Source organism: Silurus aristotelis, assembly GCF_946808225.1.
Source record: "Silurus aristotelis genome assembly, chromosome: 13".
Lineage (NCBI taxonomy): Eukaryota > Metazoa > Chordata > Actinopteri > Siluriformes > Siluridae > Silurus > Silurus aristotelis.
The window spans coordinates 9,287,768-9,315,739 of NC_139586.1; the positions used below are offsets into that span (position 1 = coordinate 9,287,768).

Genomic DNA, 27,972 nt, shown 5'->3' on the forward strand with positions numbered 1-27,972 from the left:
AGAAAACTTCTTGGTGTTTACCCCAGTTCCTTCATGTTGGCGAGAATGACATCTCGATGCCGGTCACCAAAAGTGCTCTGATTAAGCTGATATCAACCATTTGTTGATATAGTCCTGTATGCAGATGCCCCGGATTTTAGAGAAGCCAGAGCTGCATCCACACTGAATGTTCAGGGTCAGAGTACAAGGCCAAAAGGAAGAACGAGATATTGGTAAGCTTCGGCCCGAAAGTAAACCTCAGAAACTTTTTGTGAGAAGGAAGGATGGGTACTTGGAAGCATATGTCCTTCAGATCTATCATGACAAACCAGTCTCCAGGACTGATTTAAGACACGTTTTAGCTTAAGCATCTTGAACTTTATTATTATTATTATTATTATTATTATTATTATTATTATTATTATTATTATTATTATAATTAGAGGAAAGTGCCCTCCTCGAAGAGCGCTCTGTGGGAGCAGCCAACCCCGAAGCTAGCTAGCTTGTCTCAGGGTTTGTCACTTTGTCCACTTCCAGACCAGTGAATACGAGCGGTACCACTGGCTTACAACCTCCGAGGAGCAGTGCAAATTATGAGTATGCATCTCTGCTTAGAAGGTTGTATTTAATTATTTTTTTTTATGTTTTGTAATGTTATTAGACAAATATTGTATTAAGTGGTGGATTGAGTCGGGTAAGTCCCCACTGAAGGCCCAGGTACAAAATGCACAACCTGCCACTGGATTACACACATGATTGAGTGTGATCACGCTGAGTTGTTCCCAAAGCATTGTTGAGGCAGCTCGAGATCCCAAAGTGGAAACCAGAAATCTTAATTTTTACATGAACTGCATTCCTAAAATTGTACATACTTAATTCAAATATACAGTACTACTGTAGAATCTTGCCTTAAACTTCTTCACCAGTGGAAAAGTGTCTCCCCTCAACCAAAAGAAAACCCATATTTTTTCCAGGAATCATGTTACTTATCACAGCAGATTTGAATGTCCATTTCTGAACTATTCTGAAAACATATCTCTCAGATCTTGTTAACTGTTCACCATTGTTATTGGATGATAAGCAGAAAAAAAAGGAAAGACCATAATTATTACTCAAAAATGTTATTTACAGCATGCTGTGTACCTGTTGCACACCAACCAAAAGATGCATTACTAGTTGCTATTGCCAACCGCGGCCCCTCTTGGGCCCTTTAGCAAACATCTTAACCCTCTGTGTTCCAATAGCAATGTATCATGGCTGACTCTGCGGTCTGACCCCAGCCTCTGAACATCACTGGGATATGTGAAAAAATAATTTGTGCTGTAAAATATATTTAACAAGTAAAAACTTAAAAAAAAAATTTCTTGTCTTTTCTTTTCCTGATTATTTATTGCCACCCAAACAAGGTAGAGAATGCAGTAAATGTACTTCACATTGTCATGCCCGGATCAAGGGTCGGAAAGCACAATAAAGTCAATAAGCTTTATTTGCCTTAGTACACAAGACAGGCGCTTCAGCAGATGCACAAACCGGAAAACGGGTAGAATCTGTAGCATAGGAAGTCCAGGAATGATCTCTAGTGAGTGAGTGGGAAAGGAGGCTTTATAACGGGGAGTGTAGATTGGAGACAGGTGTAGGTGAATATTAGGAAGGCAAGGCTGAGCGAGTGTGCTGAGTGAAGGAGGGAGGCATGGCTGGTGGTTTTCTGACACACATGTGCATCTGTTTAGATATTCACATGTTGATATTGTCTTGACTCTAGTAGGGACCATTGGGACATAATTAAGCATCCAGATTCTACAACAATATGATTTCTTTGGCTTGATAAAAACTTTGTAATGAAAATCATCTGACAATGGTATTTGTAGTGGGGAACATTAGAATTATTTATTTTTTATTCATTTGATTTGTTAGTTTTTTTTTTACCAACAGAAATATTTTCCTTGCCTTTCTTTTCCATCTCCTAATTTCACAGGACCTCGTGCTCCGTGCGTGTGTTGCATTGGCAACAGTAATTCTCAGCTCCTGGCCGTAGTTAAACTTCCAACTGCTGCACTGCATGCACACAATTTGAAGCTAGAGACCTTGTGAATCCAATGGGACTCATTCTGTTCACCGAGCTGTTCATTATCTTCTTCCCCACTGACTGCTGTCTTCACGGTTTACACCGTGCGCTGCATGTAGTCAGATCAGTTGTCGTCAGTCTAAGCGAATGAGCTGCTGTCAGAGATTGAGGACGCCGTCTCCTAAGACTCCATTCTCCATGCAGTCTAGGTCTGTGACTTTATTTGGGCGATGGCTGTATCACTTCAGACCTCCAGACTAATACTTAGCAACCAGACCTATTAATTTGAATGCTTAGTCATTTGGACTTGCTTTGATCACTCTCACAGCTGCAATGTATTCCTCCCACTCCTCTCTTCAGTATGGCTTGATGTGAGCTTTTTCTTTCTTTCTTTTTTTTTTTCTATTCATCATGCCGACTGGCCATTATGTGACAGAGGAGGGTGGGCATGAGCATGCTTGTGGGTTTAAATTGCATTCATGTGACACTCGGGTAATAAGGCTAATGTGAGGTTCGTGCTCGGCGCTCGGTTCCTGTCTCTGTTTAACCCAGGAAGCAACATTAGTGCAGAAAGCCCTCTTTTTCCCTTTTCACTAATGCCTATTAGTCACCTCTCTATTCATAAAGAGATTGCAGTCAGTGTCCAAAACGGCACTATAATTAAAGAACCGTGGAAGCAGGATCTTTACATGTTTGTGCAGGCTTCACTCTAACCAGTTCCTATTACAGGCTGTGCCAATTTGCCCATTAGCTTTAATTTCTAGTTTTGTAAGCCCATGTGGAGTAATTACGGCTTCTTTTTTTGCGCATCTATTGTGCACTACGCTGACAGGCCAAAAGCTGTGGCCGGTTCTGTCGGAGTGATTGCTTAACAGTGACTTATCCAAACACATTACACTGTACATGTGATGTCTTGTTCATACCATCTTCTTTGCATTTCAAAGAACTAAAAGCTTTGATGGACTGTCATAAAAGCTTTGAATAAGCAATCACAAGCGAATCCTTCACCGCAATATGAAAGCTTAAGTCATTATCCAAAAAAAAAAAAAAAAAAAAAACACTTGAGCATGTTGTGCTGAATTATTTATTTAGAACCCATAGGCATAAAGTGCAAGTCATTAGAAAAGTAAGATCTGAACCTACTGCAAGTTGCAATAGCTTCCTACTCTGGTGAGGTATCAGCGAGTCATTCAGGCTTACAAGTTCTTTCTGCATGACCTTATAATATATCTATTTGCTAATGGAGGGAATGAACAAAAGGAAAGGTTTTTGTGAAAGTCTTTTTTTTTTTTTTTTGTCAAAGATCTCTCTTTGTGAGAATAGTGCCATGATTGCAAATACAATCCTCATTGTATTTCTGTTACTTGTATTTAGCTTACATTCTAAGAACAATTTTGTTGATTTTTGCTAAAGCTTCAGTGACTGAAAAAGTCTCAATCTAAAGAAAGTCAAAAACTGATACAAAACAGATCAATGAATCAAATCAACGAAATAATATTCATATATACTTTCCGTTTTTCAAATGATTACAACTACTGTAAATAGGTACTACTCTATCTTTAAGACCCTTCTTATATTATATTAAAAATGTTTTCAAATTTGGTATTGTTTGCTAATATTAATGTCAGATTAAATTAATCAAAGAAATAAACTTGAATGCAGTCCTTTTTATCCTACATATATTTATTCCTGAAATATACCTAGCGCATTCCAACTACTATGATATTCTTTAATTATTTAAATAAAATTAAATACAAAATAATATGTCTAAGTGTCCAAAAATTGTGATGCTGCTTAGAGTTTCAAAATTGTAAGGCTGGAAATATGAAGGAAGCAAATACATAAAATAAAACAAACAAACAAACAACCAAACAAACAAACAAATAAATAAATAAATAAATAAATAAATAAATAAATAAATAAATAAATAGATAGGCTAAGACTAAATACTTTGTAATAAGACTGCTTTTTTTTTTTTTTACTTTTGATAAATAACTATCGAAATATTTGTATATATTATCATTGTTATATTTAATCTCCTATACTTTCCTTCTTTTTTATTTCTCCCCCACTAACAAGTCAACAAATAAAAATAAATTGTGACATAGGTCACATGCACAGATTTTTGATGAAACACAAATGTTACCTCTATTTTTCATACTGTACATTGTAAATATTTTTTTCTTTCAATGATTAGACAGGTTGCTTTTATCTAGACACCGAAATTGAAGCAATTCTCACTTTTAGCAAACCACCTCAGGAAGCTTACTTTCGTCATATTGACCTGCTCACACACAGGCTGTCCTTCTGCAATAACATTTTTTTTTTTTTTTTGGTCATTTCCCTGTAAAATGCTCACCAGCATTAATGCATGAATGAATGTTCATGAAAAAAAAAAGAAATGGAAAAAAATCGGAATGGTGCATTCATTATGAAGCATTGCATTTTCTTTTCATTTTGTTGCTTGGAAACCTGTTATCAAATTATTCTTATCTCAGATTTTTTTTTTTATTACTGTTTTTAATGTGTTAATGTCTTCAAGTGCCATGTGAGGCTTTGGAACAAATCCAAGGGTCTCTGTTTTCAAAAGCAGGCGAAAGCCGAGTGTATAAAGCTCAGCTGCAAAACACTTGACATAAAAGAGACACCTTGGAATAAGCCATTGTTCTGAAGGGGATTAATAGGCAGCCTGGCACCATATTTTGAAATCATTTTCGCAAAAGTTGGTGTTTAAAAGCATATTACCTAACATTATTAACACAATTAGTATATGTTAACAATTCCACTTTGTCAGATATAGCCTTTATTCCATGGCACCTTCGAATGATCGATTCTGACTATTAATTTTGTATTAAAGAGATACTGATATAATTGCAGATATAATGCAAATCGCAGGTTTATTAAATGGCACTTGTTCTAATATGTGGCTGCATCTGTATGACACATTTCACACAGCCATGACAAATATTTTGGGCATCGAAGTAATTTTCAATACAAGTTATCTATAACAGTTACTGCTTGATGTTTTCAGTAGGCAGGGCTTTGCAATTTCTCATGTATAAGACACAATGTTTGTCTTAAAAAAAAAATTTTTTTTTAAAAGTTCCTGTAGAGAGCATGACTTTTTGTAGCCTTTCTTACGGTGGTCGAGAAGTGCAAAAAACATTAACAAATCCGAAAACAAAATAACAAATCTAAAAACAAAATAACAAATCTGAGACCTGTCATTGAGTTGTTTGTGCAACAATTCAGACAAACCGAAAAAGGTATTTATAGTTTGCAAATGGAACACTTACCGATCATTGGACAAGACACCTGTCATTCAAGATATAGGAAGTATGAAATCTTATAACTTTGTTTCTTGTACATGTGTAAAGTTCTAGTGCAAACTATAAATACTTTTTCCGGTTTGTCTGAATTGTTGCACGAAAACGAATCTGATAATGTGTTTTGCACTTCTCGACCACCATACTTTCTTCAAGATTAGAATGTGAAGTTGTAAAAAGATCAAAAGTACAATAATTATATGCAACATTTATCTCAAATATGAGAAATAAAACACATTGATGTGTCATTACACCAACCCATACCTGGCAGCATGCCCCATTAGTTGTTTTTTCTTTACACAAGTAACATTTTAACTAAACATTAAACATAAAAGTTATGGCTAAAATGTTTTCATCACTAAAAAAAAAGTAAATGCAGTGTCAGGCCATGCATTTCACACCCAGGCCTTCAGTGGTGTCTAACTTATAATACCATCATTATGACACAATTGCTATAGAAACCATCGATATTATAGAGAAACGCAGTATAACAGAGTGCTGCATAATAGACAGGTATCTCAAGCAGTGAGAATGAATGACATGAATACTAAAAGCAAGAATCCCAATGAACACAATTCAGCAAGTCTCCTTTTATTGCAGCCACAGCTGAACTGCCAGCAAATATCCTCTCTAGCAGAAACATCATTAACCTCATTAAATGGCTCAAGTTTTCTCTGCATTTTTGTCCATTTCTTCAGGGCAATACTGTTTTCCTTGGGATTTGGAATAAAAGGCGATGTCCTGCTTTTTTTTTCTTCTTGTCTCTCCCTAAATGTCCTTAAAAGTGTTTCTGTGATCAAAACAATATCTTCTTCTTAGTAAGTCATTGTGTAATTAAAAAAAACAGCTAATAAATCAATATGAATATATTTAAACTATTCAAAGGACACAAAAATGCAGCTGTATTATGACACCCGCAGGCCTCAGAGTAACCAAATTGCAGTTTGGTTGGTTAATGTGAAAGCTTCAGGCAACATAGAGTTCATGGTAAAAAAAAACCTGCAGTGCTCACAGTGATGATCTTATGGCAATACATAATGTGATGGCTAAAATCTAATTTGATAGAAACATTGGCAGTTGCATCAGAGACAGGAACTTAGGTGAGTTAGACACAAGGTGCACAATTAAAAATATAAAAAAAAACAAATAAGTAAATACATAAAACTTTTTCTTCTGACTTTATAGTACAGTATGTGTGTGGGATGGCTACGTAGCATAACCTTCTTGCAGTATTCTTGTAGACTCGTCGTCCTATGATATGGCAATGACATTATTATAATTCCTCTAATTCAATGAAATGATTTAGGCAGTGATTGAGAAATATCCTCAATCAGTACCTCACCTTAGAAATTATACATATTGTGACTATTGTACTAATTTAGTGGGTGGATTATTTTACCTTTACTCAAGCAGTGGCAAAATAGGTTAAACACTGCTGCATAGACAATTGGTTAACTTACACACTACAGCGATACTGCAAACATACATTAAAACTAATTCCTCAGGCCCTGTAGACCTCTAAGAACGCATATAGAGTGTTTTACTTCTCAAATCATCATGCCATATGGGAAAAAAAATGACATTTCAAATGGTTGGAAAACACATTGGTAGGAAGTCGTATGGATAGGGAGCAAGTCAGTTCAGCGCTCATCATTCCTGAAACTACAAAGATTTTTATAAATGTAAAGATTGTTTACAAACATCATGGCTGACCGCACAGTAGTGGTACATATGGCACACACACACACACACACACACACACACACACACACACACACACACATATATATATATATACAGTATGTTTTTAAGGATATTTTGTTCTAAATGAGGGTTTGCTCATCATCATTGGGATTTTGAAACCAACGGTTTGTTCCAAAAATTGCCTTTCCAAAGTACATGGTGTGTATGTTTGCTTGAGAAAACACTTGCTCTCATGCCTTAAGTTCATGCTTTCATTTCTGTTTTTCTCCTACTTCAAATCATCCTTTCGCTTAATTCCCCTAACATGTTTAGTTACATTGGGATTTGTCTATTTCTGTCTCATTTTAAAGCCTTCATGATATTTTCCTTTCCCTTGCCAGCTTTGATTTCACATGTTTATTACTAATAGTTTCTTGTGGTATTTTTTTGCTTTTGACCCCTTTTTAGCCATATAGTGAATGTGTTCTCAATAAAAAAAAAAAAAGAAAGCTTTCGAAATCGATTACAGTTTTAGAAGAAGAAAATAAGACAGCTGAATGTCTATTGAAATTTCCAAGCTGCCACAGCATACCTCTTAATATACAGTCAGAAGTAGCTTACAGTCTAATGTGTCTCAAAAGTCACTTATTTAATTAAGCAACAATTGATACGAAATGTTTTAAGCAGCTTAGAAGTGCAAACTCTTTTTCTAAGAGTGTGATGCATTCTTAATAATGAAAGGCCCAAAAACATTAGCTTTTTTCTTCTGTAATTGATTTCACTTTATCTGATGCTTCTGTGATGAAATGGCATCATATCCCAGCTGAATTCTTACTTTGCTGCAATGCCACTGAAAACAACATGGGAAGCAATGCAAAATATAAGGGACATGGGAAGCAATGCAAAATATATACTATGTATGAGACAAGAGAAATATGCTCCATATTGTTGTGACAAGATTGGTTTAATGGCCTGATATACCATGTAGTTTGGCACCATTACCACTGTTTCTGCCATTTTCTGAAGAAACACATTATCATAATCTGCTCAGTTCATGCCATTTTGGCTATTTACCTTGGTGTGCAAGCGAAGCCTGATAGCAAATGAGTAATGACCCAGTGATCGGCCACACTTATCACTTTATCTGGCCCATATATAGCTGTGCGATGACGGCCCTAAATTAATCTGAACCTTTCAGAACACAGCCATAACTCGGCCTCAAAGAAAAAGATAAAAGTGTGCTGGGCCAAAGCATTTTTTGCACATCCCAAATGGTGTTAAAAATGTTTTATTTGTCTGATTGCTGATTAGCCACAGTATACCAGCGTTTAGGTTCTTGGTCTTTGCCATATTTGGCCTATGTGTACTTAACTACAACCATAGCTGACACTAATTTCTCATGAATCCTGGAAGTATGTGGGAGATATAATTTTTTAAACATTTGCCAAAGTAACATTGTACATATGCAAAGTCTGCACCAGGTCTAGTATAACCTAATCTATGGGGGAAAAAGTCTGCAGTTACGCAGCATTGTTGAAACAATTAGAATAGCAAAACCTGAAAACCATAGAATAAAACCTGCAGTTAAATGATCACTATATATTTCAGCCAACCAATCCAGTGGAATCTCAATTCTAGTACGCACCTGTTCCATGGTAATTTTTTTTTTTTTACCTATGCAACGGTGCCTCTCAGAGAGCAAACCATATGGAGGAAATAGACTCACCTGAGATGATACACATTAGTCTACCATGGCTTATTTTACTGCATGTAGTTAATCTCTACCCACAGGAAATGAATGCATAGAACAATATACTGCATGAACTGGAAACATAAGTGTGATTTGAAGTAGACTAGAGCAATGTTTTACAATGGTTATATTAGTTTAGTTGCTATTTTGAATCATTAGGGTTAAGCCTTACATACTGTTACAATATTACTGTGCATACCTTTATTGCACAGACATACTGTAATACCTTTAAATTTATACCCAGTAATACACACACAAATAGACAGAATTCATGCTTCCATTTGTTTCAAGTCTGTCGTTTCTTTATTTGCAAATAAATGCTAACAAGCTGCTCTTGCCATTAGCCACCTAACACATTTAAAACAAGGTCTAGAAAACATACAGTAATTAATCTAATTTAACCTATTCTAGTTTTGCATTTCTGTTTGCTTTGTCTTTTGCAAATCTATTTTGCTAGACAATGTTAGCTACTTGATTACTTGAATGTTAGCTAGTTGATTTTACCCCCTGTCGATGTCTTACCATATATACTGTAATCATAAGACAAAAAAAAGCTACAGTCTGAGCTACATAGAAATAAGCCCCAGTTTCTATTTTATATTTTAAGGCTGGTGGTACTGTTTCTGGTTTCAACAAAGTGAACAACTATTTGTTAACTGCAAATAAAACAATATCATGGCTAATATTGTAACTATATTTGTATCTTTTAAGAGGAAGTGCAAACATAGACTCAAGAACAATGCATTTTTTTGGACATTTCAAACGCATACCAGGATATCATTTGTTTTTTGCCTACTAAGCCAGATGCAAAACATTAGGTTATAACTCATAAGGTATGATAGCAATTTCTATACTAATTTGACATGATTAGCTAATGTCAGCAACAAAATGAAATTAAATGTTTTTATCGAAATTGGCCTAGTACAACGAGATTCTATTGGGGTAGTAAGAGACGTAGCCAGCCACGTTTTGATAGGTGTAATGCATCACACGGTTGTAGGGTGTAGTTAAAGTAAAATAAATAAAAAACAAAACTTGGTAATGTAGTGCAAGAGATTAAGAAGCCTTGAGGTGTTGTTTTGGAGCCTTATAGTATATATCATGAGTGTGTGTGTGTGTGTGTGAGAGATAAAGTGAGAGAAAGAACAGAAGAAAGCGTGATACGTCGGTGGTAATAAAGAAGTGGTAAAGGAGTAAAAGAAAATAGCTTCTTGTTTTCCCTTCACACACTGCAATAACATGGACCACTATATAAGCTTTCAACCTGCCTGTGCCCATCAAAAGGTATCAGCACTGCCTCATTGCAATTGCCAAGGACGAACCCATCTTGTTCTCTGATGCAGCAGCTCACTAGGAGTAATTTTATTATTTTAAGTTTTTTTTTTTTCTTTTGAGGATGCTGTGTACTTTGTGTGAAAGTTTTTAGTTGTTCAAGATGCAGAACTAATTGGGTAGTTCGAGATAAGAGCTAGTGGCCATGTCCTTGCTTATTTTCTCTAAATGTAGAGAAAATTCTTTCGGGCCATCCGGAGGAAGAAGCGTGCTTTGAATGTGTCCCTGTAGATTTACCAAGGAATGCTTTTTACTTTCCTTCTTTTACAATTCTATTGTCTCACTCTCTCGTTTTTTTTACTGCAGCCTGTTTCAATTGAAAACCCCATCTTCTTCAAACTAGGTGTATTTCCTGATCATATTCTCAGATCCCTTTTAGGGAGAAATCCATTTATTCTATGTTAAATTATCCTCTTAAATACACATGATTTATGGCAAATTAAGTTATTAGACTGCTACACTCTTTGTGCAAGCACAAATATCGGTTTAGTTTAATGCCCATTAATAAGTGTTAAGCTAATTAACTCAAATGATCTCAATCCGCTATATGCGATCTTCGTTGCTGCAACTCTCATGTGTAGATAATTTCATCAAAGCGAGTCAGCTGTGTCATTACGAACCATATTATCTATTTCCATTTCTCTGGAAAATGAGTAAACACTCAGGTAATCACAAGGACTACTTCTGTCTTGGTTTTGCTTTGGCTTTATATAATATTTATTTCTTTTTGTCTTAAATAGCTTTATCTGGGAAAGGTTATCGAATGTATGCAGAGCTCCATGATTGTTGGCAGCGTATGACGCCGTCCTATTACACCGGTGTGGGTGAGCTGGTGGAAAATTGAAGATGCTAAATAAATTTGTTCCTAAAGTGGGATTAGGCACACCATCCTTTTATTTTAATAAGGGCCTAAATCAATGAAGCATCACACCCACCGTAAATCCCTACTGGGTTTACCCAGAGCCATTACTCCAAACCGAAAATCCGCTAACACATTAGCGTAGCACCAGTGAGCCACAATCAGTGGCAGGAAAAAAGCTTTAGTACAAACAGACACCTCAGTACCGTTGCGCAAGCCTTCTGGACTCTGCTGCGCTGGATTTATGGTGGATTATAGCCACCTTGTTTAGCCCTCCACTCTTATTCCATAGCAGCACAGATGAAAAGATACAAACCACAGGTAACCAGAGCTAAGATGAAACCGTTTTTTCTTTAAATACACTTGGCTGCTTGCGTGAAATGAAGTGCCATTAAAGATATTAACCAAGCAGAGAACTTTTTCGAAATGAGGTAATTAACTTGCTCTTTGCATGCTGTGCTGTGTCTCATTTTTTGATGTGTTTAGAATGCTTTAAGGAAATCAACCCTGTTGATTTAGTGGCATTTTGACTTTTGATTATCCTTACGCTCTCCTTTTTCTTATGACAGATGGCAGTTTCAGGGAAGATCGTCGAAATTTGACGTCCCTGTTGGTGCAGCCAATATCAGCCAACCTAGCACAAGAACTGCTCTCTGCCCCAAGCGTTGGACACGGACAACCCTGTGTTCCTATGAAAATGGCATCAGGCTCAGGTAAGCATATGTCCTTTATCATGTTCTATACATAATTTTACAATTACAGACACATAAAAAGTATATGTATACATGTATGTAAGGAAGAAATAACTGGGTGACAGTGGTGGGCCGTCGGGGCCAGCAAAGCCTTCTCTGCTGGCCTAAACATTATCAGAAGCACTGAACTACATTTACTACCTAAATTCTAATATTTGTTCCATGAAATTGTATTAATTGATTCCCAACAGTTTATTCTCTTTATTTCGTAGAGTTTATCTTGGCTGCACTGCTTACAGTATGTGTATGTGGATGTTTTTTTTTTTTGTCTAATCAGATTTCAGCCTCTGTGCTGCTATGTTAATCTCAGCTGCCCAGGGCCTTTAAAGTCTGTAGTGCTGGTCAATGTACCTTAGTCTCCATAAGAAATAAATATGTTTCTTAAACCAATCAGATTTCAAATGCGCCTCACATTGCCAGCTAGCTGGCCCAGAATAGCGTCAGCATTTTTCCGTCCTCGGATTGGTTGGTTATAGAAAACCTGTTACAGCGAAGTTCGACTAACAAAACACGTCTGTAGCTCTGCACAAATTAATACATCAGAGTTAAACTTTTTTTCGTCTATGGAGGAAAATACATTGATTTGGTCTCGTATATACCTAAAAATCAATTTTTAAGAAAAGCTAGACATCGTGAGAAGAGGTCGGCCAACCACGAAGCTAGCTAGCTTGTCTCAGCCAGGAAAAATGTTTGTACTCCAAATCAAGAACAGTGTATAAGACTGGTACCACTGGCTTACAGCCGCTGAGGAGCGGTGCAAATTATGAGTATGCATTATGAGTATGCATCCCTGGTAAATCGGTTGTGTTTAATGAAAAAATGTTTTTATGTTTTTGTCATGGTATTAGACAAATATTAATTCTGAACTGCTCCAGATGATGTAGGTGGCACAGTTGTGGTTGTATTGTAGAAGTTTGGAGTTGTCTTAACTACTGTGTTTCTTGCTTAAGTAAAATAGTTTTTTCTCTTCATATGCGAAATGCCTCTCTCTCTGTTATGCCACGCATTGTTATATTGCGTTTTTGTATAGTACTGATGGTTTCTATAATTGCGATGTGAACTGTGTGTGTGGTGGTATTAAGAGGTGTATTAAGTCGGGTAAGTCACCACTGAAGGCCCATGTAACAAATGCACCGCCCTTCACTGCTGGGTGATATAATGCCATATTATATCACCCAGCAGTGGAGGGCGATATAATCGGGGGGGGGAATCAGGTTTAATAAAAGTTAGAGGATTAAGTTCATGTAGAATTTAAGTGAAATTATTCTATTAATAATTACTAAGTGTCACTAAAAAGAATATATTTGTGAATATTATTATTATATATTATTCATTATTATTATGATTAGTAGTAGTAGTAGTCTTAGTATTAGTAGTAAGAATTACAACAAGCGCATCAATTTATGCCACAATGTATGTTACTGGATAATGTCACGCTGTTGATAATTCTACTAAGGTTTTTCCTTAGGTGCAAAAATTCAATTCTCTAGTGCCAGTCCCTAGAGCATCCATGAGTGTCCTTGCAGAACGCAGCTGGCTTTCACACAGTACATGAAATGGGCTCTTCAGAGACGCAGCTAGTTTACAGTTATTAAAAAGTCTATGCACTTCTCTCAACCTGTCATGGTGCAATGCCTACTACTCCAGAGGTAGCTGTGTTATTCCGTACAGGCAAAAGTGTCTGCTTTTCTGTAAATAAAATCATTCAGGTTCACAAATGTGTAAGAAAACACATACACTATGGGAAATTCAAGAGTTATAATTAAAGCCATCAGTTTATTTTCAAACCATAATCAGTAAGTTCATGATATACAGTAATATACATGCAGAAAAGCTCTGTCCATATATGTATGCACACTATGAACAGTGTACATAGTGTTAAAAGTGACCTGACTACAAGATTTGTATATGTGTATTTTGAAGATTTTTAATCCACATATATTCTCCATTTGCTGTTTTAATCATTTCCACTCTTCTTGGAAGATGTTCCAATAGATGTTGGAGAGTGCTTGTGGAGGTTTAAGCTCATTCAACCTCAAGAGTGTTGGTAAAGTCAAGTACTGATGTAGGATAAGGAAGCTTCAAGTTTATTTAGTGTTCTGATTAATGCCAAAGCAATTCAATATGTTCAATATGGTTGAGTCTAAAGCTTTATACAGTAGCAGGCCACTCACAATCTTCCATTCCAACCCAAGTAAACCATATTTTCATAAATCTATACAACTCTGTCTCTCCCATTTTGTGTACAATTTGAAGTATATGGCTGGAAAAGTCAGGTTTTAGCACTTGACTTTAAACTCTGTGTCAGGTGATATGCAAATTAGACCGAGAAAACAGATATATTGTAGAATAAGACTGACATATAATAAAAACAAAGAGGATATTATACAAATGAAAAAATGGCAAATATCCAAATAAATCTCTTGATTCAGATACATATTTCCCTTTCAGGAACTCGAACTGCGTCAAAACGCTTTGGGAACGCGCCTGAGTTTTCACACTCTGAACTAATGTGTGTAATCAGTCAAAAATTGGACGCTGGCCGTCACCGATGAGGTGACGTCACAACCAGGAGTTTAAAGCGCATATGAGTAAGGACAGGGGCAGCTTCTGTTGGTCAGAAAGCGCTTTGTGTGGTGTGTTGTCAGATTGTTTGTCAGATTGTTTGTCAAAAACATATATGTTCCTAAAAATGGAGCATGTCAATGCCATCGCTCCGCTCCCGAGCGGCACTCTCCGAGGAGAGAGCTCACGCTTCATCGGGTTCTGCCCAGCTTTTGCTGAGGCGGAGTGGCGCGGCAGTTCCTGGGCTCGCAAATAGACCTCGCAGAGGGTTTCGAGATGGGCTTATCCCTTTCTCCAACCTCACCTGCTTGGTCCAGCACTCGATCGCAGGCTCGGTAGAGCTATGGAGTTGGGGCGGAGCTAGGTTGCTTCCCGAGGGATGCGGAGATTCTCTGCACATTCGGTGCATGATCTGCGCATATTGAGCCGCGCTCATTGTGCCGCGCACATTCTGCTCGCATTTTCTGTGCGAACTCTCCAGTCCCGAAGAGCACTCCTCGAGAGGGGTGCTCTCACTCCTTGTAGTGAAAAAAAAAGTTATTAATAATGAAAATAATGATGATGATGATAATAATAATAATAATAATAATAATAATAATAATAATAATAATAATAAGTAGTAAACAACCTCCATGCCAGGATCTCCCATTATTTCCAGATCGGTACACTGAAGTGTCATGGTCATAGGAGTAGCCCCTTCAGCCCCCTTTCAACGTTGTAATTACACGTTTGTGGTGTAAAGTGCATGGGTATGGAGCGATGCTGCGGGTTGAAGAGACGCTTGCGAGCTATCTCTCCCTGGATCGATTCCTCCCTCAAGACCCCGACATGAGTGCTCGGCGGGCCGAACCGCAACCCTCCACCTCCCACCAGGAGGTGCAGGAACACAGCGCCACGTTTCGCTCCCCCTCTGTGAGGGATCCTGCATGGCGCTCGGCATCTGAGCCTCGTGAGGTGACAGATCTGAGGACTGTCATCTTCAACAGGAAGGCTTCGCCAGGAATGTCCTGACACAGGACTTTTTGGGGAGCTGGCCGTGGAGGGGGGTGCCGCACCACTCTATCCGGTGCCCGCCCTGTCCCGGCCCAGTTAGGGACCTGGTAGGTTAACCCTGCCACCCTCGGTGCTTCAGGGCACGGCCAGCTCCAGCAAGCTCTCTCCTTTGTCTCCACCCGGCATCATTGTGGACCAGGAGATCTTGCCACCCCTAGAGCTCTCTCAGGGGACTGCCTCAGCTCTAGAGGAGATACCCCTAGGGCACTTTCTGGCAGCGTGAAAAGCTTTTCCAGATATGTCTCAGTGGGTCCTGCACAAGCCATAGAGAGAGGCTACTCTATTCATTTCGGGTCTCCTCCGCTCCTTTTTCACAGGGTTCTTTCACAGAGTCCGGGTTATTCAGCCCCTACTTCATAGTTTCCAAAAAGGATGGAGGGTTGCGTCCTATCTTAGATCTACATCAGATGAACGGCTCTCAAGTTGCTGAACCTCAAGCAGGTCGTGCTTCAAATCACATCCAAGGACTGGTTTGTCACTATAGATTTAATGAATGCATACTTTCATGTATCCATCCTACCTTCTCACAGGAAGTTCCTAAGGTTCGCTTTCGGGGCCAAAGTTTACCAATACCGGGTTCTTCCGTTTGGCCTTGCCCTTTCACCCCGTACCGTCACAAAATGGGTGGATCAACTCTGCTTCCCCTGAGGTCTCAGGGCATCCGCATCCTAAACTACATCAACGATTGGTTGATCCTTACTCAATCAGAGCAGTTGGCGGTCCGGCATCGAGATGTCGTTCTCGCCCACATGAAGGTGTTGGGGGGGCTAAACGCCGGGAAGAGTGTGCTTTCTCCATTACAAAGAACCACCTATCTCGGTGTCATATGGGATTCAACTACTTTGCGTGCGCAGCTTTCCCCTGCCCGCATTGTGGCCATCCTTATGTCTGTTGGGAAGGTCAGGGAAGGGCAGCCTCTCACTGTCAAGCAGTTCCAGAAACTGTTAGGGCTTATGGCAGTTGCATTCAGGGTGATTCCACTTGGCCTGCTGTACATGAGACCCCTTTAGTGGTGGCATTAGGGGCAACCCCCTCCGCACCATCAAGGTCTCGCGGCGATGCCTACGTGCCTTAGATGTTTGGCGAGATCCCTGGTTTCTATCTCTAGGCCCTGTGCTGGGAGTCCCCGGTCATCGCTTAATGCTAACAACGGGTGCATCCCTCACGGGATGGGAAGCGGTCATGAGTGGTCGCTCCACCAGAGGTCTGTGGGAGGGGCCACATCTACGCTGGCACATCAATTGCCTAGAGATGCTGGCCGTGCTTCTAGCACTGAAGCATTTCCTCTCGGACCTCTGAGGTCACCACCTGTTGGTCTGTATGGACAATAATGCCGTGGTCTTCTACATCAACCATCAAGGAGGTCTGCGTTCGCGCCCCCTGTGCAGGCTGGCGCACCAGATCCTTCTTTTGGCCCAGGGGAGACTCCTCTTATTAAGGGTGGTTTACATCCCGGGCCGGTTGAACGAGGCAGCAGACACCCTTTCGAGGCAGGGGTTAAGACCCAGGGAATGGCGGTGTGGTGAAGCAGGTTTGGTAGAAATTTGGAAGAGCCCAGGTGGATCTGTTCACATCTTGAGAGATGTCGCACTGTCCCCTCTGGTTCTCCCTTACTCCTCCCGCCCCGCTGGGTCTGGACACCATGTTTCAGGCGTGGCCGAGGGTGCGTCTGCATGTTTTATTTTTTTCCCCCGTCGCGCTGCTTCCAGGAGTTCTAGAGAGGGTTTGCTGGGACAGAGTCAGGCTCTTCTTGGTATCTCTCCTCGGGCACCCTCCGTGGGAGATTCCTCTGAGGAGGGATCTCCTTTCCCAGCTAGGGGGTGCCATATTTCACCTCCACCCAAAACTGTGGAGGCTGTGGCTCTGGCCCACTAAGGGGGCGCAGCTCCGAGGTTCTGGTCTCTCCACCGAAGTGGAAGAGACCATTCTCCACTCCAGAGCTCCCTCCATGAGGAGGTTGTATGCTGCCAGGTGACATCTTTTTTGCTCATGGTGTGAGCACCACCTGCCCGGTTGGTTCAGTGCTGGATTCCTCCTTGGACAGGTCACCAAGGGGTTGGCTTATCATGCCCCTGTGGCTGGGAAATCTTTGGTAGATTCCCGATGGTAACACGTTTTTTTCATGGCACTCGGAGGCTGAAGCCCCGGTACGACCTAGAGTGCCTGGGTGGGACTTGACTGTCGTTTTGGGAGGCTCTGTCTGAGCCTCTATCCGAGGCATCCTGAAGGCATCTTTCAATCAGGACCGCGTTATTGTTGGCCATCTGCTCTATCAGGAGGGTAGGGGACCTGCAGGCCCTTTCTGTGGCACCCTCCTTCCTGGAGCTTACCCCTGGTACGGCCAGTGCCTTTCTGTAAACCCATATGGGTTACATGCCCAAGGTGCCCTCGGTCATCCCACAACTCACAAGATTACAGGCATTCTATCCTCCTCCGTTCCAGGCCCCAGACCAGGAGAAACTGAATCGGCTTTGTCTGGTGCACGCATTCTACACCTACATCCACGGGATGGGTCCTTGGAGAAGGACTGATCAGCTGCTTGTCTGCTATGGCCCTCCCAAGAGAGGCCTCCCTGCTAATAAGCAGACTCTGAGCAGGTGGATAATTGATGCTATCACATCATCTTAGGAGTCCTCTGGTCTCCCCGCTCCATTCGGGGTCATAGCACACTCCACTCGGCGTGTGGCTGCCTCAAAATCTTGGTCCTCTGGAGTTTCCTCCAAGATATATGTATTAGGGAACTAGGGTTACATACGTAACCTAGAGACATTCTTTATTATAATATCAACAATATAACAAACTTCATGCCAGATTATATTCTGAACAACAACTAATGATAGATTCCTATGTGATCAGATATCATGATCTGGTGTGCAGAAAATGGTGTGTACACAAAAAACTCAAATTCAGTGTAAACTCAAGGCAATTAGGAATTCTATTGTTCCATCCATATGCATTTACATTTACTTTTTATTAGACCTCCCTTGAGTTTCAAAGGATTCTAATGACTCCTGCAATTTACTGGATTTTTAGATGGTTTTCTTTGAAGTAGTCATTCAAAATTTCTCATACTGCCAGAACTTGGCCACTGGTGAGCATTAAATTGGCCACTGGTGAGCACGTCAAATGACCACCGATCTCAACTCATCACTAAAGATTTCTTTCGCAATGTGCAATTTTTGGCTGTGACCACAAATTGGGCCAAAAATAGTATAGTGTAAAGCCATTCTACACTGACATATTTCAAAATTTGTTATCAATCTAGCAGTCTGGAATCTTCCAAAACTAATTGGCTGCCATCCTGTAAAATAGCAGTTGACAGAACAGTGTACAGAATTCTAATTATAATAATAGAAACAGCCCTGTAGATCTGCACTGAACACACAGCATTTACACACATATTGATACTGCTCTGTGTATACAGTTCATATGCAATGTCCTACAATCTTTAAAAAAGTATTATGCAAAAATAGACGTATGTAGTCTTATCAAAACAATCAAAAACAAAGTATTTGTGGTATTAATTGTTTTTTTAATGTCTTACATACTGTGCCTGTCAAAAGACTTTTATCAATCTTGAGAGACACGTGAATGTTGAAATCTTCGCAAATTTATTACAAATATAGTTTCTTCTGGCTTCTCCCGTTAGGGGTTGCCACAGCAGATCCTCCGCACGTTTGATTTGGCATATGTTTTACGCTGGATGCCCTTCCTAACGCAACCCTCCCCAATTTATCCGGGCTTGGGACCGGCACTGAGAGTGGCTGGGGATGGTTCCCTGACCGGGAATCGAACCCGGGTCGCAGCGGTGAGAGCGCTGCATCTTAACCACTAGACCACCAGGGGACACGCAAATTTGTTAAAAATAAAAAAACAAAAACAAAGAAACTACATGTACATAAGTATTCACAGCCTTTGCTCAATACCTTCGGTGGCAATTACAGTCTCACGTCTCTTTGGGTATAATGCTTCAAGCTTGGCACACCTATATTTGGGGAGTTTCTCCCATTCTTCTTTGCAGTACCTCTCAAGCTCCATCAGGTTGGATGGGGAGCGTCGGGTCACAGTAATTTTTAGATCTCTCCAGAGATGTTTAATCGGGTTCAAGTCTACGATCTTCCTGGGCCACTCAAGGACATTCACAGAGTCGTCCCATAGCCACTGTTCTGTTATGTGTGCTTAGGGTCGCTGTCCTGTTGAAAAATGAACACTTCAGAGCACTCTGGAGCAGGTTTTCACCCGGATGTCTCTGTATATTGTTGCATTCATCTTTCCCCTAATCCTGACTAGTCTCTCAGTTCCTGACACTAAAAACATTAGTTGCAGCCAACACCATGCTTCAATGTAGGAATGGTATTGGTCAGGTCATGAGCGGTGCCTGGTTTCCTTCAGATATGACGCTTGGCATTCAGGCCAAAGAGTTTTTGTTTCTCATGGTCTAAAAGTCCTTCAGGTGCCTTTTGGCAAGCTCCATGCATGCCAAAAGTGTGTCATGTGCCTTTTACTGATAAGTGGCTTCCATCTGGCCATTCAAAAATAAAGGTCTAACTGGTGGATTGCTGCAGAGATGGTTGTTCTTTAAGATATTTCTCCATAGAGAAATATAGAAATGCTAGAGCTCTTTCAGAGTAACCATCGGGTTCTTGGTCACCTCCCTGACTAAGACCCTTCTCCCCAGATCACTCAGTTTGGCCTCTAGGGAGAGTCCTGGTGGTTCCAATCTTCTTTCATTTACGGATGATGCCACTGTGCTCATTAGAGCAAAAATGTTACTGTACCTTTCCCCAGATTTGTGCCTCGATACAATCCTGTATCGGAGGTCTACAGACAATTAAAGTCAAGTTAAGAAGCTTTCATTTTCATTTCAACCATATATAGCTGATGCAGTACACAGCGAAATGAAGAAGAATAGCCTTTATTTGTCACATATACATTACAGCACAGTGAAATTTGTTCTTTGCATATCCCAGCTTGCTCAGAAGCTGAGGTCAGAGCGCAGGGTCAGCCATGATATGGCGCCCCCGGAGCACAGAGGGTTAAGGCCCTTGCTTTAGGCCCAAGAGTGGCAGCTTAGCGACACCGGGGCTCAAACCCCCGACCTTTCGATCAATAACCCAGCACCTCAACCACTGAGCTTCCACTTCCCTCCAGAACCCTTGTGCTACATTTAACAACATAAAAATACATAACAGAAAACACAGAGCTAAGGACCAGTAAGTGTCCTCGCCACATAAAGTGCATCATGTGCATCTACTGCATATTATACAGTGCAGTGTGTAGGAGAGAACTGAGTACAGGAGTGTACCTTGTAAATAAACAAAAGGTAAACAAAAGGGTTTGTTCAAAACAGCAATAGCGGCAGTCAAAAAGATGTGCAAAAACAGCATACTTCATGGACGTTATGACTTGGTGTGTGCTCTGACATGCACTGTTAACTGTGGGACCTTATACGGTATAGACAGGTGTGTGCCTTTCTAAATCAGGTCCAATCAACTGAATTTACCACAGGTGAACTTCAATCAAGTTGTAGAAACATCTCAAGGATCATCAGTGGAAGCAGGATGCAACTGAGCTCAATTTTGAGTGTTATGGCAAAGGCTGTGAATACTTATGTACATTCATCTTTTATTTTAAATACATTTGCAAAGATTTCAAATAAACCTCTTTCACATTGTCATTATGAAAATAATAAATGTTATCCATTTTGGAATAAGGCTGTAACATAAAATGTGGAAAAGTGAAGCGCTGTAAATAAATGCACTGTATATGCAACAAAAATGAATATTTGCTTTGACCAAACAGATTTATAAATGTATAGATGTTGAACTTATTTTCATAAAAAAAAAATCTTTCCTTAGCAGGAATAACAGCTTCACACCCTCTTGCCTTTTGTAAAACTTGCCAAAGTTGTTCTTCATGATTTGGATGTTTCATTCTGATTTTGCAATCCAGTTAATTTTATAGCAATTCACTAGAATTTACCTGATATAACAAGACAGGTCATTCCATAAAAGATAACACTTCAGTTGACCAGGTTTATGATATTTTCAAATCATTGCATTCTGGATTTATTTGCTTTACACATTGTTTGGTTGTAGAAATAATACATGGTTGTGTTTATTGGGTTACATCAAAAATCAAAAACCACCCTTAAATTGCTTACTGTTGTTTTACTGTTGTTTACGGTTTTACTGCTTACTGCCATAAGCATTTTTTGTATATGCATCTTTTTTTTCTCTCTCATATATATCCTTATATATTCTTATATTTTATATAGTTTTTATACATTATTTATCTGCCTTCCCTTTCTTTGTTTTATTTTTCACCCCATTCTATTCCCTCATGCCGGACCGTCGTAAAAAGCATTTCGCTGCATGTCGTACCCTGTATGTATTTGTAGGTGACAAATAAAATTTTATTTGATTTGATTACACTTTGCAAAATAATTGCACTGGGTGTAATACATTATAAATGCTTTATAAAATTAATTCACAGTTCATTATACATATGACCTTCATTGAAAGTGTTACTGAGAATGTTTTTTTTTTATTTTGCTGTCACCAAAAAAAAAAAAAAGAAAAGTTGAAATAAAGGTGTCGTGTGACATTTTCCAGGCTGACTTACATTAGAGGATTGCCATGGCAACTGACTTTGTAGTTCAGATTTGTTCCTGTTATGTCAGGGTCACATAATGATGTGTCTTAGCTTGTCAAGTGAGAGGTTAGACTGGAAAAAAAAATGAACATGTAATTTGACTTTTTTGTTTAAAATGTATTTATGTTTGATTTCTGTTACATGCCAGGCTTCAAAATAGCTTTATTAGCATTATAGGAGACTACGCCAACTTTAATAGTTACGAACAGGTACCAAAAACATGAAAAATCTTTCTTACAAATTTTTATATTTCTTTGTAATGTTTCTACGCAGATTTAATAAGAGGTCGTGTATGGCAGGAATAAAATGACAGGAATTGTGTTCCATTTTTATTTTTGCATTAAATAATACATTAGACATTACTTTATTGAGCTAGGGTGAATTAATTGGTCTGAGGTCAATGATTTAAACATCGATCATGACTCATTTGGATGAATTTAAGGATATCTGAGTTTAAAATTCAAAATTGTAGCTCTGTGGCATGCATATATAAGAACAATGAACGGCTTACTCTTGACTGGCGCAATAGGAATGTGTTTGGCTTATCCTCCGGAGATTGGAAATTTATATCCTGGTGATGTTGCATGTACCTGTGGCTGGAAATCATTTATCTGGGTAAGAGTGATGGTCTCTGTTACATTGCTTTGTGACACAGCATCAGCAGCAGTTTGAAAAGATGCAGATGAAAGCTTCTCATGTTTAATTAAAAGGACGTGTTAACCTTCCCTGGTAAGTAGCCTCAGTTAGTTTAGGATGAGCTGGCTGGTGGGTGAGAAATCCCTTTTAATCCCTTGATTAAAAAAAAATAATAATAATTTTCAATTTCCAGCTCGCTCTGCACGTGCGGAAAAAAGGGTCATGGCTGAGGCTTAAAAAAATGAAAAAGTAAATAAAAAAAACATTGAAGGTAAATGAGAGGTTAAAACTAAAGAAACATTTTTTCCGGACCTTTTATTACAGCTGTGATGTTATGCAATGTCATGTCATGATGGTTCATGGCACTCACCAGCTTGATCTGTCTTTTAATTTAGTTATTATTTCCTGACAATTCAATTCTGTCCACACACAGTGCAGGCATCGGAAACGCATACTGTACACACACACACACACACACACACACACACACACACACATGCAGACACAAGCTGCAGCTCATGGAGGCCCTCTTCTGGCTGTGTGTGCATGCTGGGAGGCATTTGCAGCAGGTTTTAATGGGGGTTATTAAGCTCTAATTCCTGCTATTGAGTTAAAATCCTTGCTTATCTTTGCATCGTCGCCCTGGAGATCCAGCCTGCGCTGGAGCGCCGCCGTCTCAGCTTGATAGACAGTAAAGGATTTTCAGCTCCAGCGACAAAATGAAAGGACATGGGCTTTAAGGCAAATCCCCCTGCCAAAGTTGGAATGAAGAAGTTAAAGGCTGATGGCACTCGGGGTTATTATGAGTCAGCGCATACTGGTTGGAATGAATGTGTGTTTAATTGGAACTCATCCAAGCCTGTTTGTGTTTAGGCGTATGTACTTGGGTCTGGCGCTCCACAGGGACAAAATGGGATGAAAAGGTTGGCGCGTTCGAGATATAATTTGCTGACAGGTACCCAACACACCAAGTCCAGCTTTCAGTGCAAGTGAACGCAAAGAGCACATGAGGAACTGGTCTCCTAAACATCCTGCCATGTCCAGCTCACCTCCGAGCTCTTCATCTCCCCAACCGTGACTCCAGCCCCGATCTGCCACCTGTATTCCATTAGCAGGATCAAATGCTTAGAAACGAGTAATCTGTGCTGTATTGATTGGGCTGAGCACTGACCACTCCCGAGGTTTCAAATCGTTCGTTTCCATCTGTCAGTGTCCTCGCTTTTTAATTCCCTTTCAATTAAGCCTACTATATTGCTCCAGCATGCTCTAATCATATTACTCCCTTCTTTCCATGGAGACTTCTCGAGGACCTGCTCTCGAGAGACGCACTGTGGGATGTTTAAATGCTAGGAGATGTATTGTTCGTGACATTCGGAGCATCTGGCGTAGCACAATATGCAGCTGAATGCGAATGACTGCATCATTTTTTTAATTTTTTTATTTATTTTTTGGCGGGAGGGGTTTGTGTCGCCGTGCATCTCCCAGTCAGAATTCATCTCACACCTATTCAGCGTAGAGAAAAGCAATCGAAGGGAGAAAGGCCCAAACGAATTGGAATTTTCTGCAAATGTCTGCTCCCTGCCACGGCGCCTCAGCTCCCTCGAGCGTCCCCCGATGAATGCCATAAGTATAATAAATTGCCTATGCAATTACAGTGCTCAAGCAGAGAAGCTGCAAGGAATAGCTTTATCGAAACCCCTTTAATTATAATAGTATCGATTAGTTTGGGCGAGTAGCTTGGGTAGCAGTGGGTGTCACGCTTACTGTTTCTCTCTGTTCACGATAATAAACCAGGCGATTAACCAACCTCTCATTATGAACTAATGGTTTTTAATTATCTTTCCAAAGCCAGTAGATGTGATACACCTAGTGCAAGTCATTTACAGTGTTTACATTTTCAACATCCACTTGAAGAGTAAAGATTTTAGCTCTTTAGAAACCGCATGCATTTTTTGTGTCTACCCATCTTTTTTTTTGTTTTTTTATTAAATTCCAAAATTCTATTTTCAGAAATACAAATATATTACAAACAATACAACACAATATATTAAAAGAGCTTTAATATAGTGCTGTGTAAAGCGTCTTTCTTTCTTTCTTTCTTTCTTTCTTTCTTTCTTTCTTTCTTTCTTTCTTTCTTTCTTTCTTTTTTCTTTCTTTCTCTTTTTTTCTTTCTGTTTTCTTCTGTAATTGTATAATTGTGTTTACTTTATTTATTTATTTATTTATTTATTTATTTATTTATTTATTTATTTATTTATTTATTTTTACATATTTTTCCTCTTTAAAAAAACCCACTCATTTCCGTTTATTTTTCTAGGTCCCCACCTCCTTCCTTTCTCCCTTGCTATTTTCCTTCACTCCATCTTTTCTTTCTTTCTTTCTTTCTTTCTTTCTTTCTTTCTTTCTTTCTTTCTTTCTTTCTTTCTTTCTTTCTTTCTTTCTTTCTTTCTTTCTTTTTTCTTTCTTTCTTTCTTTCTTTCTTTCTTTCTTTCTTTCTTTCTTTCTTTCTGTTTTCTTCTGTAATTGTATAATTGTGTTTATTATTATTTTTTTTTTTTTACATATTTTTCCTCTTTAAAAAAAAAAAAACTCACTTCCATTTATTTTTCTAGGTCCCCACCTCCTTCCTTTCTCCCTTGCTATTTTCCTTCACTCCATCTTTTCTTTCTTTCTTTCTTTCTTTCTTTCTTTCTTTCTTTCTTTCTTTCTTTCTTTCTTTCTTTCTTTCTTTCTTTCTTTCTTTCTGTTTTCTTCTGTAATTGTATAATTGTGTTTATTATTTTTTTTTTTTTACATATTTTTCCTCTTTAAAAAAAAAAAAAATCACTTCCATTTATTTTTCTAGGTCCCCACCTCCTTCCTTCCTCCCTTGCTATCTTCCTTCACTCCATCTTTTCTTTCTTTCTTTCTTTCTTTCTTTCTTTCTTTCTTTCTTTCTTTCTTTCTTTCTTTCTTTCTTTCTTTCTTTCTTTCTTTCTTTCTTTCTTTCTTTCTTTCTTTCTTTTTCATTATCTTTATTCCCTCCCTTTTCTCATGTTAATCAGAATGGCAGTTTTTTAGATTTAGTTTTTTTTTTTATTCTTCACTCTAAATTTTTAATAGTCAGATATTTAATATTTCATATGAACCCCAATCTGTTCCAGGCTGAGTCCATGCATGGATATACAGTAATGATGCCATACATCCTGTACATATGTAACTACATATATATATTCAGCCCTTAAAATAAAGTTGTTTGGTGTCTTGTTGGAAGTGATAAATCCAGTTTGCTGTGTGCTCAGGGACCACTGCTGTTCTATCTTAAATGAAATTACGGCAAGAGTGTAAAGAAGCGCTCGACTTACACATCTCCAACGATGTGATCTGCTGTGTACGTACACACAGCGTGCATCCTGCATCCTCTCTGCCGACTTCATCTTTATTTCTCTCTGATATTCCCATAGTATGTGGTTAAAAAAATGAAAAGGCAGCACCTGAGTGCTACACCCCAAGGCCAGCACATCTGTCTGTGATCTGGGGGTCCTGTTGAAACAGAATTTTCAATCCTGTCTGCCACCCAAACCTGCAGAGGTCCCACATCCTATCTGCCAACGTTCTGTTTGAACACCCACACACACACACAAACACCACACATTTATCTGTCAGGGTATTGGCTATATTAAAATTCACCCCTGTGCTGTTTTGTGTGTAATTGCCAACAGAGAAGAGCAGCAGTGATCTCAGTAGCATACAGCACCTACCTGTTCATTTCCCTGATGCACTGGCTGGCATGCGTCAGCTTCTCGGTGGGTAGAAGGAACTTTATTTGCTTTTGCTTCAGCTTTAAGGGATGCGGCACAATAGGTGTTTTGTATCCTCTGTACCATAAAAGTGAAAAAAATGGGAGAGGGCGAGCTTTACTGATGATAGAGCTGGCAATCACTAGCAGGGGTTTGTTTAGAAATTAAATTACCTCCAACAGGTATAAGAACCTTTCTTAAGGCTTTGCTTATGCTGGGAATTATTAATAAGTTAGACCACCACAGGTATAACACATTCACACACACACACACACACACATACACAGACACATACTGCTGGCTAAGAATAAATTAAGCATACTGTAATTTCCAGTTGTTGTTTTTTTTTTTTTTTTCATCTTTGAGTGCCAAGAACTTATAGAGTATATGGACAAAAGTATTAGGACACCTGACATTTCCTTTTATATGTGGTTGTTCCTCAAGCTGTTAGCACAATATTGGAGGCACACAATTGTATAGAATGTCTTTGGATTTGCTAGCATTGAATTCTCCCCTTACATCAATGACAGTTAGAGACACAAAAATGCCAGCATGACAATGTCCCTGTGCACAAATGACCTCTATGAAGAAATGGTTTACACTGTTTGGAGTGGAAAATTTTGAGTGGCTTGCTATGGAGCTCTAAACTCAGGTCTACTGAACACCTTTGGGATGAAATGGAATGTTGGCTGCACCCCAGGACTCCTCACTCTACATAAGAACCAGACAAACCTCCACATGCGCTCTGCGAAATGTAGTGGAACATCTTTATAGATTGCGCAGGATAGTATGGAGTGGAGGTCATTATTGTGGAGTAGAGGTTATTATAAACAGAAATGCTGACTAAATGTGTAGGTGTTCATAAACTTTTCACCCATGAAAGTTTCTGGAATTAATGAATTGCTGTCTCCTACTATTTCTAGGACAACGGATTATACATTTGAATATTTCATCACAGATATCATACAAAACAGTGTATAATGTCATTGGATACCTACGAGGAAAGATTAATCCAGGTATGATTATTATAATTTTATATGTATTATTTTTTGCTAAACAAAATACTTTATTAATAATGAAGCAAACAAAGAATTATAATTTTTTGTGTATACATTATTTCTTTGCTTTTACACTAACTGTTTTTTATTTTTTATTTATTTTTTTTACATTTGTAAAAGTTATTATTGATGAAATACAAGATTTAAGAGTGTAATATGCACAGTAAAACAGGCAGCTAGACTGTGATGGAATCCTGCATTCCTTCAGATAATCAGATGATACCTGAATATAGTGGATTTTCCAGCCAACCAGACAACTTTCTGTGAACTCACTGTCACAATGAAAGTACACACTGTAGGACTTCATCTGTCTTCCTATTCTCATTACTCCTTTCATTTAGAACTTTCAAGGTTTTGACACTTGCAAATGTCAGTGGCTCAGTGTTTCTAGGGATTCATTCTTTTCGTTTTTATTCTCCTCTGTCTTTCTCTCCCTCTTTCTATTTTTTAGGGGTTTTTATTAGGCATTTTTTCATACCAC

The 27,972-nt window shown here is 39.0% G+C and overlaps 1 protein-coding gene across 7 annotated transcripts in view; it reads left to right on the forward strand.

Annotated features, from left to right (window-relative positions):
• Positions 1–27,972, forward strand: part of naaladl2 (N-acetylated alpha-linked acidic dipeptidase like 2) — a 318,477-nt gene that overhangs the window by 193,914 nt on the left and 96,591 nt on the right. For 4 of the 7 annotated variants that reach the window (XR_014536332.1, XM_083558491.1, XM_083558495.1 and 1 more), the window contains 3 exons: positions 11,564–11,707; positions 26,356–26,439; positions 27,357–27,449. Coding sequence is in view for 5 of the 7 variants with exons in the window: in XM_083558491.1 (XP_083414617.1) it covers positions 11,564–11,707; positions 26,356–26,439; positions 27,357–27,449 (321 nt within the window). In the remaining 2 variants the exon portion in view is untranslated. The remainder of the gene's footprint in view (positions 1–11,563; positions 11,708–26,355; positions 26,440–27,356; positions 27,450–27,972) is intronic. The other 3 variants (XR_014536333.1, XM_083558492.1, XM_083558494.1) reach the window with 1 other exon arrangement.